Below are 13,000 nucleotides of genomic sequence, written 5' to 3' on the forward strand. Positions count from 1 at the left end.
AAGTCACAGTGACATTTCCAACTACATAAACTTAGTTTCCAAAAGTTGGATTAAAAATAAAATTGTAGGAGTCGATACTGTTGTTGCAAGCATTTGTAAGGTTGCTTCCCCCCCCCGCCCATATTAGCTATGAAGAAGGAAGGCTGGAAGATTTTTTCCTAAGTATTGTTCTTGCTCATTTTTTTCTTTTTAACTGAGAAAAGTAACTTGGTGTGGGGTTCGTTGTAATGACGTTTCTGCTAAGTGAAGAGATATCTAACCTCCCACACCCACCAGGAACAAGGAGACACCAGGAGGGTGTTGTTGATGGCTTTTGTGTCTGTGTGCTGCGTGGCTGGTTGTGGACACCCGGGGCAGGCTGGACCAGCCCTGCGAGACGGGCATCTGTGCACCATTGCCTGCAGAACCCCGAGGCAGGTACTGCGAAGCTGTCCCGACAGAGAGCACACCTCTACGCAGTACTACAAACACTCGTTAACCCTGTCGTCTGGATAGCAGGCCAGCCAGAAACAAAGCGGGAATAATAAAACTCTCTGAGAAGCTCCCAGGATAATGAGATCCACAGGTGCCCTGCTAAGAGAAAAGTCTTTGGCTGATTGTAACACAGAATGTGTAAGCACTGGAAGTTTAGGATGAGGATTTCACCAAATCCAAGCATGTGACACTCTTGAAAAATAATCCTCCTCTTTGTTTTACTAGGATTTGCTATTTTCTAAGCCAGTGTTTATTTGTTCTTGGTCGATAGTATCAAAGACTGCAATTTTCACAGGAGACTAGGAGATTTATGTGCTCAGTTTCCACAGAGGGGGAAAAATAATCAGTGAGACCAAAAGCATAAAGCCAAGGCAGAGTCACCAAGACTAAACCAGGTCCAGCTGATTATGCTTGGGACGTGTGTGAAGGTGGCAGTGTGTGAGCGCCATCCCTGTGGCAGCCAGAAGTGCGGTTGTTGCGTGATGGGACACGAGGGTGAAGCAGGGCACACTTGTTTATGCATGGGGAGGGGGGTCTATGTGTGTGTGTGCACATGTATGTGTGCGTGGGTACCTGGAAAGTCACAGAGCTATGGCCAGGCATGTTTTCCAGCCAGAACGAAAGCGCATCTCCAGACATGACTTTTAACCCCTTAGGCATCTATGTCTTTAAGCACCCCAGGGTAAGTGCTGCAAGCCAGCCTTAATCAATTCTGTCAGGGATGAGCGTGACAACCACATCTCCTCTGAAAAGAACTTGTAGCCATAGCTGAAATTAATAAATACAGGTTGTGAACACTTCAGCTTTTATAAGTATCCAGTGAGATCTGCTGGCTTAGAGTTAATATGTGAATGCCTGAAAATTAGTTTTCCCATGATCAGCACTCTAATGGGCTTTCAGCTAGAAGATAAAATAAAAACACAGGAGGAGGCATATGTCTTCCACACAAAATCATACAAAAAGTCTCTTTTTATTAAATATACATTATTTACAGTTTAAGTCTTCTGTACAACAGTAACCATAGAAAACAAAAGAAGCTAAGGCTAAATTTTTTCAGTCCCCAAACAGTGTATTAAGACATGTTACTTTGTCTACAAAACTGACTTGGACTGAGGCAACTTCCTGTGGAATTCTCTTTAGAAAACCAGATAGTGAAAAGGGTATAATCTATATCTCCGCTTTGCTTTTTACTGTAACTGAGAGACTCTTGCATTAACCTTGGACGGACCATTAAAAGAAAAAAATAAAGTCTTTTGTTTGTTTGTTTTGTTACTGAAATGGGTGTTCTAAGAGATTTATTTCATATAATTTGAGAAGAACAAAGTAAAATGGATGATGAAGGGTTTGTGTAGAAAGAGCCAATTTTTTCTTATTACAAGTATTTAATCTCAGCTAGCTTTCACGGTCCGTGAAGCTGCTCTTTTATTTTTTCTTTCTTTTTAGGGTGCCTTCATTTTTCAAGTAGGATATGGTTCACCACAGTCCACCAAGGGGTGGACTCCAAAAAAATCCCATAAATTCTTGGCAAAGTCAGTGGGTGTGCTCCCAAGTTAAGCTGGCTGGCAACACGCCACCCACAGACCAGCCTTCCCCCTACACACATTTCCAGAAACTCCTGAAGGTGACGTAAGTCATGTCGTGGGCTTAAGTGGAGCTGAAGTTCATTGCCTTATCCCAAGTTTTATCCACAGTTCTGCTAGAAGACACACACAATTTCAGTAAATGCAACTCTCGTTGACAGCAGTAGGGGATGATGAATACAAGGTCCTGACTTGAATCCATATTTGTCAGCCTCAGTTTGCAGATCATCACTGCCCTTGCCTAGGACGATCTGAAGCTAAGTTCATCTGTGATCTATCTGCGTTGACCTCAACAGGATTACAAACAGGTCTGAAGCTGATTCTGTTTCTTTCAGAAAGCGGCTTTCAGAGCAGGTCAGGTACTACAGCGTTCAGCTTCTCACTATCATCTAGATGTAATGGTCTATGTTAAATATTTTATTTGCAAAACTCACAGAGTAGAGGTTTGTATGGCTGGATGCCTGAAAAAACACGTACCTGCTTGCTCTCTTAACTGTACCTGAAATTTCATGGACCAGGCTTGAGCGTTTGAGTAGTCCTCTGTGTCATGAATGGGATGTGAGGCTGCAACTGCTGTACCTAAGCTTCAACTCAGAAGCAATGTTTTCTTTTTTAATCATACACGTGCTCAGCATTGGCAGCAATGACAAAACATGTCAGAAAATGGTTTGCCTAAAATGATGCAAGAAGAAACTGCAAAGGGCATGCAAAAGTGAATAAATAATTACCCATGCAGAAATTGTATCAGATGGATTCTTTTTAGGGTTGTAGGGTTGAAATCCGTGAAGAGAATAAAGACCGGCATATCAAGAAGCAAATGGTGTTGCAATGTGAACAGCAGTCAGTAGTTTAGAGAAAAGCTGCCACGAGCACCCTAAGTGAGGGAGGGATGGAGAGAGAGGAGTCTCTTGGCAAACACCATTCTTTGGATCACCCATTGTAACCGACATTTCATTAAATGGTACGGTTGTTTGAGGGAAACCATCCCCAAGAGCTCCAGTGACCTAAATGGAGAGATTCAGAGTAGTATCAGCCAGAGGTTTGAAATCCTCTCCTACGTTTGAACATCTCTGATACTTTACAAATCATCAGGACAATTAAGGCTATATTTTGGCAGGCTAAAGATAATTCATTCCATAGCAAAAATGCGTTGCAGAAAAAGACCCGAAACCTTTAGATTGACCTGATGGTTACCATGCCTGGTTTCCAATAGCATAACCTTTCTGAGAGCTTTTGTCTCCTACACTGCTTCATTGCAACTGTAATTTGGAGAGGTAATATCTCCATTCCCCCTTACAGGTCACCACCTCTAGGTGCATACATCTCCATGGTGGAGTGCAGCCTCCCTTCTGGCTGAACACCCAGCTGACATTTTAAGAATCATGCAATTTCTTCAAATTTCTGGTTTCTGTGACTGCCAGGAAAAAAAAAAATCATAACCTTAGTTAGAATTATAACACATGTTCCTCTTCCTCCCACCACCAATCTGATAGCCCCGCAGGTTAAAGAAAAAAATAGAGAAAAAGAAAACAGAGGTGAACTAGATATGGAGTGACACTGTCAACACAAACTGTTGCCTTAATCCTTCCTTAGCTTGGCTTGTAGACTCAGTACATTACAAACAACAGACAACAAGCTTACAAATTACAATAGTTCACCAGAAAGTGTGCTTTTTTTTTCCAGTTTTTGTTTTTGTTGGAGTAAATTAGTGCAAAAGATCACAAAAATAAGTACCAATACATAGAAATACCCAAACTTCTATATGCATGACTCAGAATAAACAAAGAAAAAAGCTACTTCAGAACCGAAAGAAAAGTGTGGTTAGAAATTTGATGTACAAAAGGAGCACAGAGGAGGTGGCCACCCACATCAAAAGGCGGCATGGAGAATTTCTCATTGGAAAAGGAAGTGCAGCAACGTGCAGAACCAAAGGGAACAAAATCATGCTTTGAAGCTTTGATAGTAACTTATGAAGAAAACCCCCCAAACCCAGAAGAGCATAGTACAAAAACAGTAGTCAACCAAGAGGCCTCCCACCAATGTCAAAAGACTCTGGACAAGGTCATTCATTTGGCAGGCCTGTAACTGTATCACTTGGCTTGTTCAGTAAGTAGATTTGCAAAACTGCATGAAAGCTTTGAAATAGTATTTGACTTAGAGAACCTCACAAGGTCTCAGCTTTTGCTTAAGTCTCACAGAGTGTTGCTCTCTGAAAAATAAACAATAATAAAAAAACAAAACCCCAACCTTTGTCTCTGAAAAGCTGGCAGTTCAAAACAATTCTTGAAACTGGTCTTCTTCGGTGTAAACTTGGTGTAGGTGACGGCAACAAACAACAGCATGAGATGGTGGAGTACAAAGGGGTTAGATTCTGCCTCCTGATACTCTCCTGTTAAGCTGAGGTGAAGGACACGCTTCAGCTGATTGGCTTACACTGATGGAATGGAAGGTTGATTTTTTTTCTGAAGATGGGATTTCTTCAGGGTTTCATCTCACTGAGAACTTAGGGGTTGTGGATAGGCATGTACTGTTATTTGAAAAGCCAACAGGTATCAGACATATCTGCATGGGACTGGCAGATAGAAGACATGACAGACAGAAAACATGTACCCTTAAATGGCACCAGACACGCGGAGCTAAAAAGCATCTTAGGGGGCTGAGTTAGATTATGAAATCTGTCTAGATCTATCTACATATACACTACCTGCCAAATCCCCATGTTGAGCAATGAACAACTCTTGGATCTAGAATAGACTGGAAGGAGAGCTATCCTCTCCCAAGGCCCACAGATCACTGACTGGTTGGCCACTGACTCAAATGGGTGCTTTGACAGCTAATTTTCATGTATTTTCATTTGTATATGAGTAGATGTATGCATTTCCTAAGCATAGATGCCTAGTATAATTTTAGATGTAAGGTGTAAGATAGCAGCACAGTAAAAAAAAATTAGTGTCTCTTAAGACCATACATATGTGTCTACTGGAGCTGCAAGACTACTGTAGAATTCCTATTTGCAGGCGTATTTTGCTAGAAGAAGCTAACTCATTGCCAGGTGGCTGCCTTGTCTCTATAATCAATGGAGAGAAAGATTCATCTCTAGAGAGTGATTCATTTAATCTCAAAGGATGTCTGAGACATTTGCCCTGTCCTCACTAACCACAGGACAAGATTGGATGACATGTGTACAACAGGTAGCTTGTAAAATCAAATGCAAAATGAAAAAAACCCAAACCACTCAGATAAAAACAATCTTCAAGTGCTTCCATAGGTCTAGGATTCAATCTTATGTTCAGTAAAACTGATAGTTGACTTAATTAGAAGATTCATATCCCCTCACCATAGTGAAACTACATGATGTATTCATTGCTCCTCACCCAGTATGTGACATGTGTGATCATCTAAATGCTAAGATAGACAAACAACTCATTAAAATAAGGGTTTGGCTTACACTGTAAAAATCGAGAAATTGCTAATAGAATGCATTGTCTGGCTATATCAGGTTAAAATAAAGCTATCAGTTTTAACTTAAATGTCAGTGGAATCTTATGACGGAACACAATTTCATAACAGCACAGCCCTAAATGGCTTGTTTTCATAGCTGCATTCATCCAGATGAGAATTCTCATTTAGGCAGCACGAGTTCAAAGCCTGTTTTTTGTCTTCACTGCAGACATAGGACAGTATAGGGGCTGTGCCATGAAAGAAAGCGCACGTGTTAAAAGTTTACTCAAAACACGCTGTCTGCCCTGGTTTGAGAGCACCAGGATAAAAGTTTTCTGGGGCTCCTGGACCATGCAGCAGTTGTGCCTATGGGAAGGAGAAGATGGGTCAGGTGACCCAAACTGACCAATCATGGTGTTCCTTCCCATGGTGCTCAGTATGAAAGAGCCCCTATGAAGACCTCTGGGATGTTCAGTACCTGCTCTGGTGGGAGGGTTACCTTGGCTGTTTGTCATCTCTCCCCGTGCTGCTGGTGTTCCTGCCTCCTGTTTCCAAGCTGCTGAGGAGCACCATTCATCGGGACAGGTTATTTTCCCCTGCCTCTCTGGCTGCTAGGGGCACAGCTCCTTTTCTTCTGTGTTTTTTTTTTTGTTTTGTTTTGGGTTTTTTGTTTTGTTTTGTTTTTTTGTTGGGTTTTTTTTTTACTATCCTTGGGACTCTGGGCTTGGGTGCTCCTGTCTGCTGCCAAGTCCAGAGTGGGACCTTTTTTTGATTGTTTCCCCCCCTATTCAGAACCTTGTTATCATACAGAAGGCACAGTTTCTGTATTAACATATTCTCTTGTATCTTTGAATACATTTGCATGCTTGTATAGTATCTGTATATAGTTTAACAGCTTCATCTTTATTCTGAGGGTTCTTTTGTTTTTCATTGTACTGATTCAAGTTTTTTTTGCAACTCAAAGTCTTTCTCCCTGGTCACTCTCCCCTGGTGGTGGTGGGATCACAGAGACCATCTGTCACTTTAGTGGTTGTTGCAGCCTTAAACTTAAACACTGCCTTGTCCCTTGTAAGTGAATAAGGACAGATTAAGTACTTACTGCAAATTACATAGGTGATATGTTTTATTTCCAAAAGAGAAATAGGACTTAACTTTCAAAGGTATTTAAATGTTTTGTAGAATTTTCAAATATTTCACAGCAAGGCAAAAGCAGAAATCCAACTGAAAATTATGTGAGGCAAGTGTTCATTTTGTTTAGTCTCTTTATCACTGATCTATATCCTCAGGAGACTACATCCCTTTGAAAGCTCAGGTAGCAGCCTCTGTCCCACTGAAAGTTAGTGGGATTCAGCTTTCTGACAGATAGCCTTCACCTGTTTTCTACAGTCAGACACTAGGGTTCTCAGTCAGTCTTTCTAGGCATCCAACCTGGACTTTGCATGACTAAATATCTTTATAAGCATAACTGTTATTGGCCAAGTCATTTCTGAAAACCAAGAAGTTTACAGTGCCTAAATCTCTGTATAATTGACTTAGAAATTTCATAGACTCAGAATCCCCGCCTGGCAATAATAATTTCCAGAGGTTACATACCATATCACCAGAATTAAAAAAACAGACTTGTACTTCTACTAGTCCTTTTTTTTTTTTTTTTATTATGCAACGTTTCTTGGGAGACAAAAGAAAACCCAAAGATACACACACCACCTCTAAACAATTCTCTGATACTCTCAGGTTTTCCATTAAAATAAATCTTGACTTTTTAAATATAAAAAAGTATTATCCCTTACATTTACTGAAAAACTTTACCTAGAATGATAGCTGAAAGAATAGACTCCCCTATTTAAAGAGCAATTTTAATAAAAATAGCAGAAATGGTTTATAATAGAAGGGAAAATGGTCTAATTTGAACTGTGGAAAATGAAAGCAGTTTTAATGCTAGAAGATTTTTTTTTTTTACAGTTGAATTTATTTTTTTAAAAAAAGGTTTTAATTGCTTTTAACTGTTACTGAAGTAAATGAGATTATACGGTCACTAAAGAACACATTATATGAAAAAAAGTTGGGGTATAGGGTAGCTTGTATAGTATCTTTTGGCTACCTTTTACTAAAAATATTGACATCCTCATTTAGAAGATAGGATTTTAAACACCATACATATGTGTTCATTTGTCCAGCCCTGCAGCATATAAAGATTCACATCTCTTTACATCCGTAGGTATAGATGCATGTGCTTCTGTATTCTCATGCATGCATTTATGTATGTGCAGGTTTGGATTTTTTTTGTTTGTTTTGTTTTATAGATCCACACCAATGTAGTTAAGTTTTCAAGGAGCTTTCCCAGCTTGGACTCTATTAAATGAGGCCAAGGGAAAATGAACAAATGCACAACTTACTCTTTTGCCAGGTCCTGGCTTGCCCATGGAGTGCCACTACATCTGCTCTCTGGCTCAGGACTGAGCCACTCAGCTGTATCTGAAATGTTTGCAGCAACACTAACATCTACATTTGGTGGTGGGGAACTTGATATTCCTTGAGAAAGCCCAGCATCTTACAGAATCGGGCCTTAAGATGACTGAAAGTAACTTGGTCACTTGAGAAACAAGACGACTGGTTCATTGCCCAGTTTCCCTTTTCCAGCTACTCTGCTTGAGCTGCTCTGCACTTTATTGTTGTACTTGGTAATAATGTTATTCCTGGAAACTAACATGTAGGAAAGCAGAAGGATTATTTGTATCTGTTAGCTTGGCTAGAGAAAAATACGCCCCTGTGGGCTTTCCCCTCCTTCCTACTGCATTCTTCATAAAGCAAACGAAGTACATTAGTACTTCAGAGACATCTCATACAAAGGCCATTTCATTTGAGGTGATTAAAACATGGGCAGAGGAGCCCATGTGTTCACTCGTGCCTCCCCTCCTGCCACACTAAACAAAGCAGCTTTCCTTGCAGGGGGAGAGGAAAGGAAAGAAAGGAGAAAAGAGAATTGCTTTGCCAGTATTTCACTGCAAAAGATAAAGCAATGTAAAGGGAACACAGCTAATGAGTCCATCGTTACACATCTCATCATGCAGAAACACTCTCAAGTAATCACAGATCATGCAAACAGCCAGCATGAGGCAAAAGGGCTGTTGTCAACTACAGTTGAGGAAGAATTGCACTTACACTAATTTTGATATAAATGGCCTTATAAAATTGATCAGAGTTCTAGCTATTGTCTGATCTCACATATTCTTCTTTCTGTGAGAGCAATATCATTCCAAGATTGCTTTCTCTTCACCAAATGCTACTTCTCTTAAAGTCTTCCAAAAGAAGTGGTGAAGCACCATATGCAAACTGTCATTTATTCTTCCTTTTTTGTCCCCTCCTTCCATCAAAAAAATAACCAGCTACCTATTTTACGATGCACTGCCTGGAAAAACAGCACGTGTTGCATGTGTAACCTCACCTCTACTTTGCTATGGTTTATTACCTCATACTATGAGTCTTTGATTTTAATCTGTTAAAAGGATCTCCATGCAGAAACTCCAGGATGACTGCAGAAGGGTATAGGGGGAAAAGAGATTCAGCTGCACAATTAACTGTCTTGAGTTAATTCTTATCAACAGCACTGCAGTAAATAATTATTTTTTTTTTTTTTCTTAACTGTGGGATTGATTCAACTCCTGTCAGAAACTTTCAAGTCTGACAGGAAATTCTGCATACTCTTGAGAAGCTCTGTCAAGGCAATATGTCACACAGACACAAGCAGGATGCAGAAAGCCTCCCTTGGTTCAGCTTCTCCACTTCTTACCATTAGAATGACTGTGACTGAAATTTTTTCAGCCTCACACTGAGACCAAGCAGCATAAGTGAAATGGACAGGATTTGAGTCTTCAGTATTGTTCCCAATCAGGAAAGGACAGAAGACTTTAGAAAAACCAGAGAGAAAATTAATATGAAAAAGAATATTTGTGATCCTTTTAAAGTCATTTCCCTAATTTTCTTCCTTGTATACAGGGTTGATTAAATATTTAACCTTTTTAGACACAAAATCAGACCTCTCTCTATTTAGCTTTGGAGAGCATGCTCCAATTTCTACAAACAGGAAACACCAATCAATCTTTCATGCAGTTTTGGCATTTTCTTTTGAGCAATTGGAATTTTTAAAAATTTTTTTGGAAGAATCAGCAGAAGGTGTGCCTTATGTTTAACTATTTTTGTTTTTTCTTGTCTACGTACTTTTTCTTTGTCACAGTGGCAACAGTGTTTAACCTCAGCATATGATAATCCTCCTTATGGCATGAACAGGTATATGCTGCATTTCTAACATCTCAGACAAATATAGAGCACCTAAGTCCTAGCAGCTTTCTAAAACCCTTGGAGATTCAAGCTACTATTTTTCCATGCTTCAGCTAGAGTTATGCTAGAGTATGTTGGGTCTACGTAGCCAGCCTTATGAGATGGAGGTGAAAGAGGTGCACGAAAATGACATTTATTGTTGATACATATATTGTTGGAAAAGTATTGATAAGCCTAAAAGTTACAGTAAAAGGACAGGAGATTGGGGGATGGAGCTTAATGAGGAGAGTTTTATTTTTCCTTACCTCATAGCAGCTTCTCAACTGGTATAAATTAACGTAACACCACTGAAATCAATAGACATATATCAATTCATATAATTTCAGAATTTGGCCAGTTCTTTATGGTTGTTGTAAATGAGCCTGTAAAATAAATCAGGCATGTTGGTCTCATACTTTCCCTCTATCCTGTCCCAGTATCTGTAGAGCTACATGTTCAGCTACTTTACCTCTACTTTATATAGTCCAGCACTAGTGTAAAAGTGATGAATTAAAGGGTTCCAGAGAAAACCACAAATAAATGTAGGGAGTTTGAAACATCTACAGCAGAAACCAGGTGTGCACGTGGATCTTAGTTTGTGGGATAACAGGTGTCTTGAGCTGCAGAAGTAAACTGTGACTGCCAGGTTCTTGTGCAGAGAATGAGGCACTGTGATTGTTGTCAGTGTTTCCTGTGCAGGGCGGTCTTTTCCAAATAAAAAAATTAGCAAAACATGAATGTTTAAAAAAAAAATTATAAGAAGAAAAGAAGGAAGAAAGAAAGCCTAGGGGAGCAAGAGGAAGAAGAAATTGCATTGTCCATCAGATGAAATATTCCCGTTTGCACTCGCTCACTGTGTTCTGCAAGTCAATGTCAGCTTTAAAAGAGCTCTCGAGGTTTTCTGGGTATTCCTTCTCCTTTGTCTGGTTGCTTCGATGTGCTTGTTTGTGCTGATAGAGGAATCTGCTCATGATAGCAATGATGCAAAAGATGATGAATATCACAACTGCTATTACACCTGAAAAGGGGTAAAAAAGGAAGGACAGAAAGAGTAAAAAGCAAAACCAAACTAAGAAGCCCAATTGCCCCAACAATACATTACCAATGTACAACAGCTAGTGGATATGATAGGCCAGTTCATGTCAGTCTGCACATAAACATCTGCCTTGTGTTTTTTATTTCTATTTTGCTACCTTAAGTAAACTTCAAAGTTGCAAGCACTGATGTAACTGGCCTTCTAACTTCAGTAAAATTCTACTTTCACTGGGAGTAAAGTTGGGTTAGTGTGTTTGTTTTTTAAAAAAAACTCAATCTGTATGTTCATTCAAATTCTTGCTCTGTCGTATTTTCTTCTGTGCTATCTCTGGAAACCTTGCATGAGCCTTCTACGCTTTGGTTTATAGCTTCTAGATATTATCAAAGGCAGCTCCCTACAGGGCATCCTATAAAATAAACAGAGATAAATTGCCTTCCAGATTGCTAAAGGAAGATGAAAACCATACACGAAGCTATGAGGACAACTTTCCCAAGTATGTAAACGCTGCCATATGACCTATGGAGTTCTACTACACCACCAGCTTGCAAAGAAGGAGCTCAGGAAATACAGGATATCCGAATAATGTGTTGAGGCTCTCGCCAGAGTGGTGTGTAAAACAGTTACTAATTCACTGTGTCTCAGATCACAGAATCACACAATCAGAGAACAGCTGAGGTTGGAAACGACTCCTGGAGGTCGTCTTGTCCAAATCCCCTGCTGAAGCAGGCACATAGACTTTGGTTATATTTTAGAAGATTTGACAATCCATAATGCCTTTTGTCAGGTGGTATTCAACATCATGTGCCACTACTATTGGCTTCATCCATAATGCATGTGCCTATTTAGGTAGGTTGATACAGATATTTGCTAACAAATACAGCAAATACTAGACCTGCATTAGATTACAAAAATCTTGAACTGGATTTTATGGGCCCCAGATTTAAAGTACCCTAGATGTACGCCTTGACAGAATTATTCCTGAACTGTAATCTTTAAAAATGAAGTTACCTCCAATCACAGCTGAATCACTTCTGACTGCATTGGTGAGACGCTCTCTTTCATCTGTCTTCCCAAATGGATCTGCAGTTGGTTAAACAAAAGAGAACTTATTTTCTGTATCAACTGTATTAATTTTCTCTGTGGCTTAGACACAAGCGTCCTTTTACCCTCATGAATTCTAATCTGTTTTCAAAAGATCTGATTTGGGGGATTGGAGAATCGAACCAGAAAGCTGTCTGAAAAATAAAGTGAGCTTGCAGGACAATTTTTTTCTACATTTTCAGGAGCAAAGACTGTTAAGTATATAGTTAAAAGGAAACAAAAAGGCTCACGCTAACATCTGAAATTTTTGCCTCAGTTTATTGGTAGAAGAATCAGAAACACATTTGAATGAAATAGCCCAATGGAACCTTTCTCAGAGCTTTTTATTTTTTTTTAATACCTATGTAAGAAGCAGTATCAGAAAGAAGCAAGAAGAAAGGAAGGCTAGGCAGATTTACACCCGACCTATGTTTTTAAGTGCAGTTATACAAGTTGAATTCAATCTCATAAAATGAAGCTGTCTCTGCTTTGGATGGCTTCTCAGAAGGGATGGCTTTTTCTCTCCATTGTAGAAATTTAGCGGTCCAATTAATTTGTATATTAAATGTTGCTTGATGTCAGAGCTCTATTGTATCCTATCTATAAATGACTACTGTTGAAATACTGGGCTAAGAAGTCTACATGTTGGCAGTTTCAAATTCAGATCCAAATCTGAGAGGTCAAGCTCTCCTTGAAGGCAAGAGTTAAGGCTTTAGCCCTACATGTTTAAGAAAACGCTGTGTTTTCTGCTGCTAGCTGAATCCAGCTTTTCTGCACCTTCACTTTTTGTTTTCCTCTCAGCTTACCCTCTCCTTTGAGATTCTTATCTGTGTTTCTCTCCTTTACAAGCCTCTAAGCTATCATACAGAGGACGAACGTGGGAGTTACGGATGATTGTCTCTGCCATATGTTATAATGCTTTGCCAAACTGTTCTTTCTGATGCAAGAGGTAGAAGCCTAGCTGAGAAATTTGGTGTTGCACGGTTTACTGTAGTTGAACATCCTTGCCTTACTGGCTGACTCAGCTGTGTTTTGGTATCTCACTGCCCAAGAAAGTGTCTTCTATTGAAAC

General features: G+C 39.7%; 1 protein-coding gene across 1 annotated transcript in view; it reads right to left on the reverse strand.

Annotated features, from left to right (window-relative positions):
- Positions 1-10,633: 10,633 nt before the first annotated feature.
- LOC104271486 (contactin-associated protein-like 5) overlaps positions 10,634-13,000 on the reverse strand; it is a gene marked incomplete at its 5' end in the record, with an annotated part of 55,714 nt that continues 53,347 nt past the window's right edge. The window contains 2 exons of the mRNA XM_009866168.1: positions 10,634-10,830; positions 11,857-11,928. Of these exons, the coding sequence (XP_009864470.1) occupies positions 10,634-10,830; positions 11,857-11,928 (269 nt within the window). The remainder of the gene's footprint in view (positions 10,831-11,856; positions 11,929-13,000) is intronic.

Source organism: Apaloderma vittatum, unplaced genomic scaffold (genome assembly GCF_000703405.1).
Source record: "Apaloderma vittatum isolate BGI_N311 unplaced genomic scaffold, ASM70340v1 scaffold4463, whole genome shotgun sequence".
Taxonomy (NCBI): Eukaryota; Metazoa; Chordata; class Aves; order Trogoniformes; family Trogonidae; genus Apaloderma; species Apaloderma vittatum.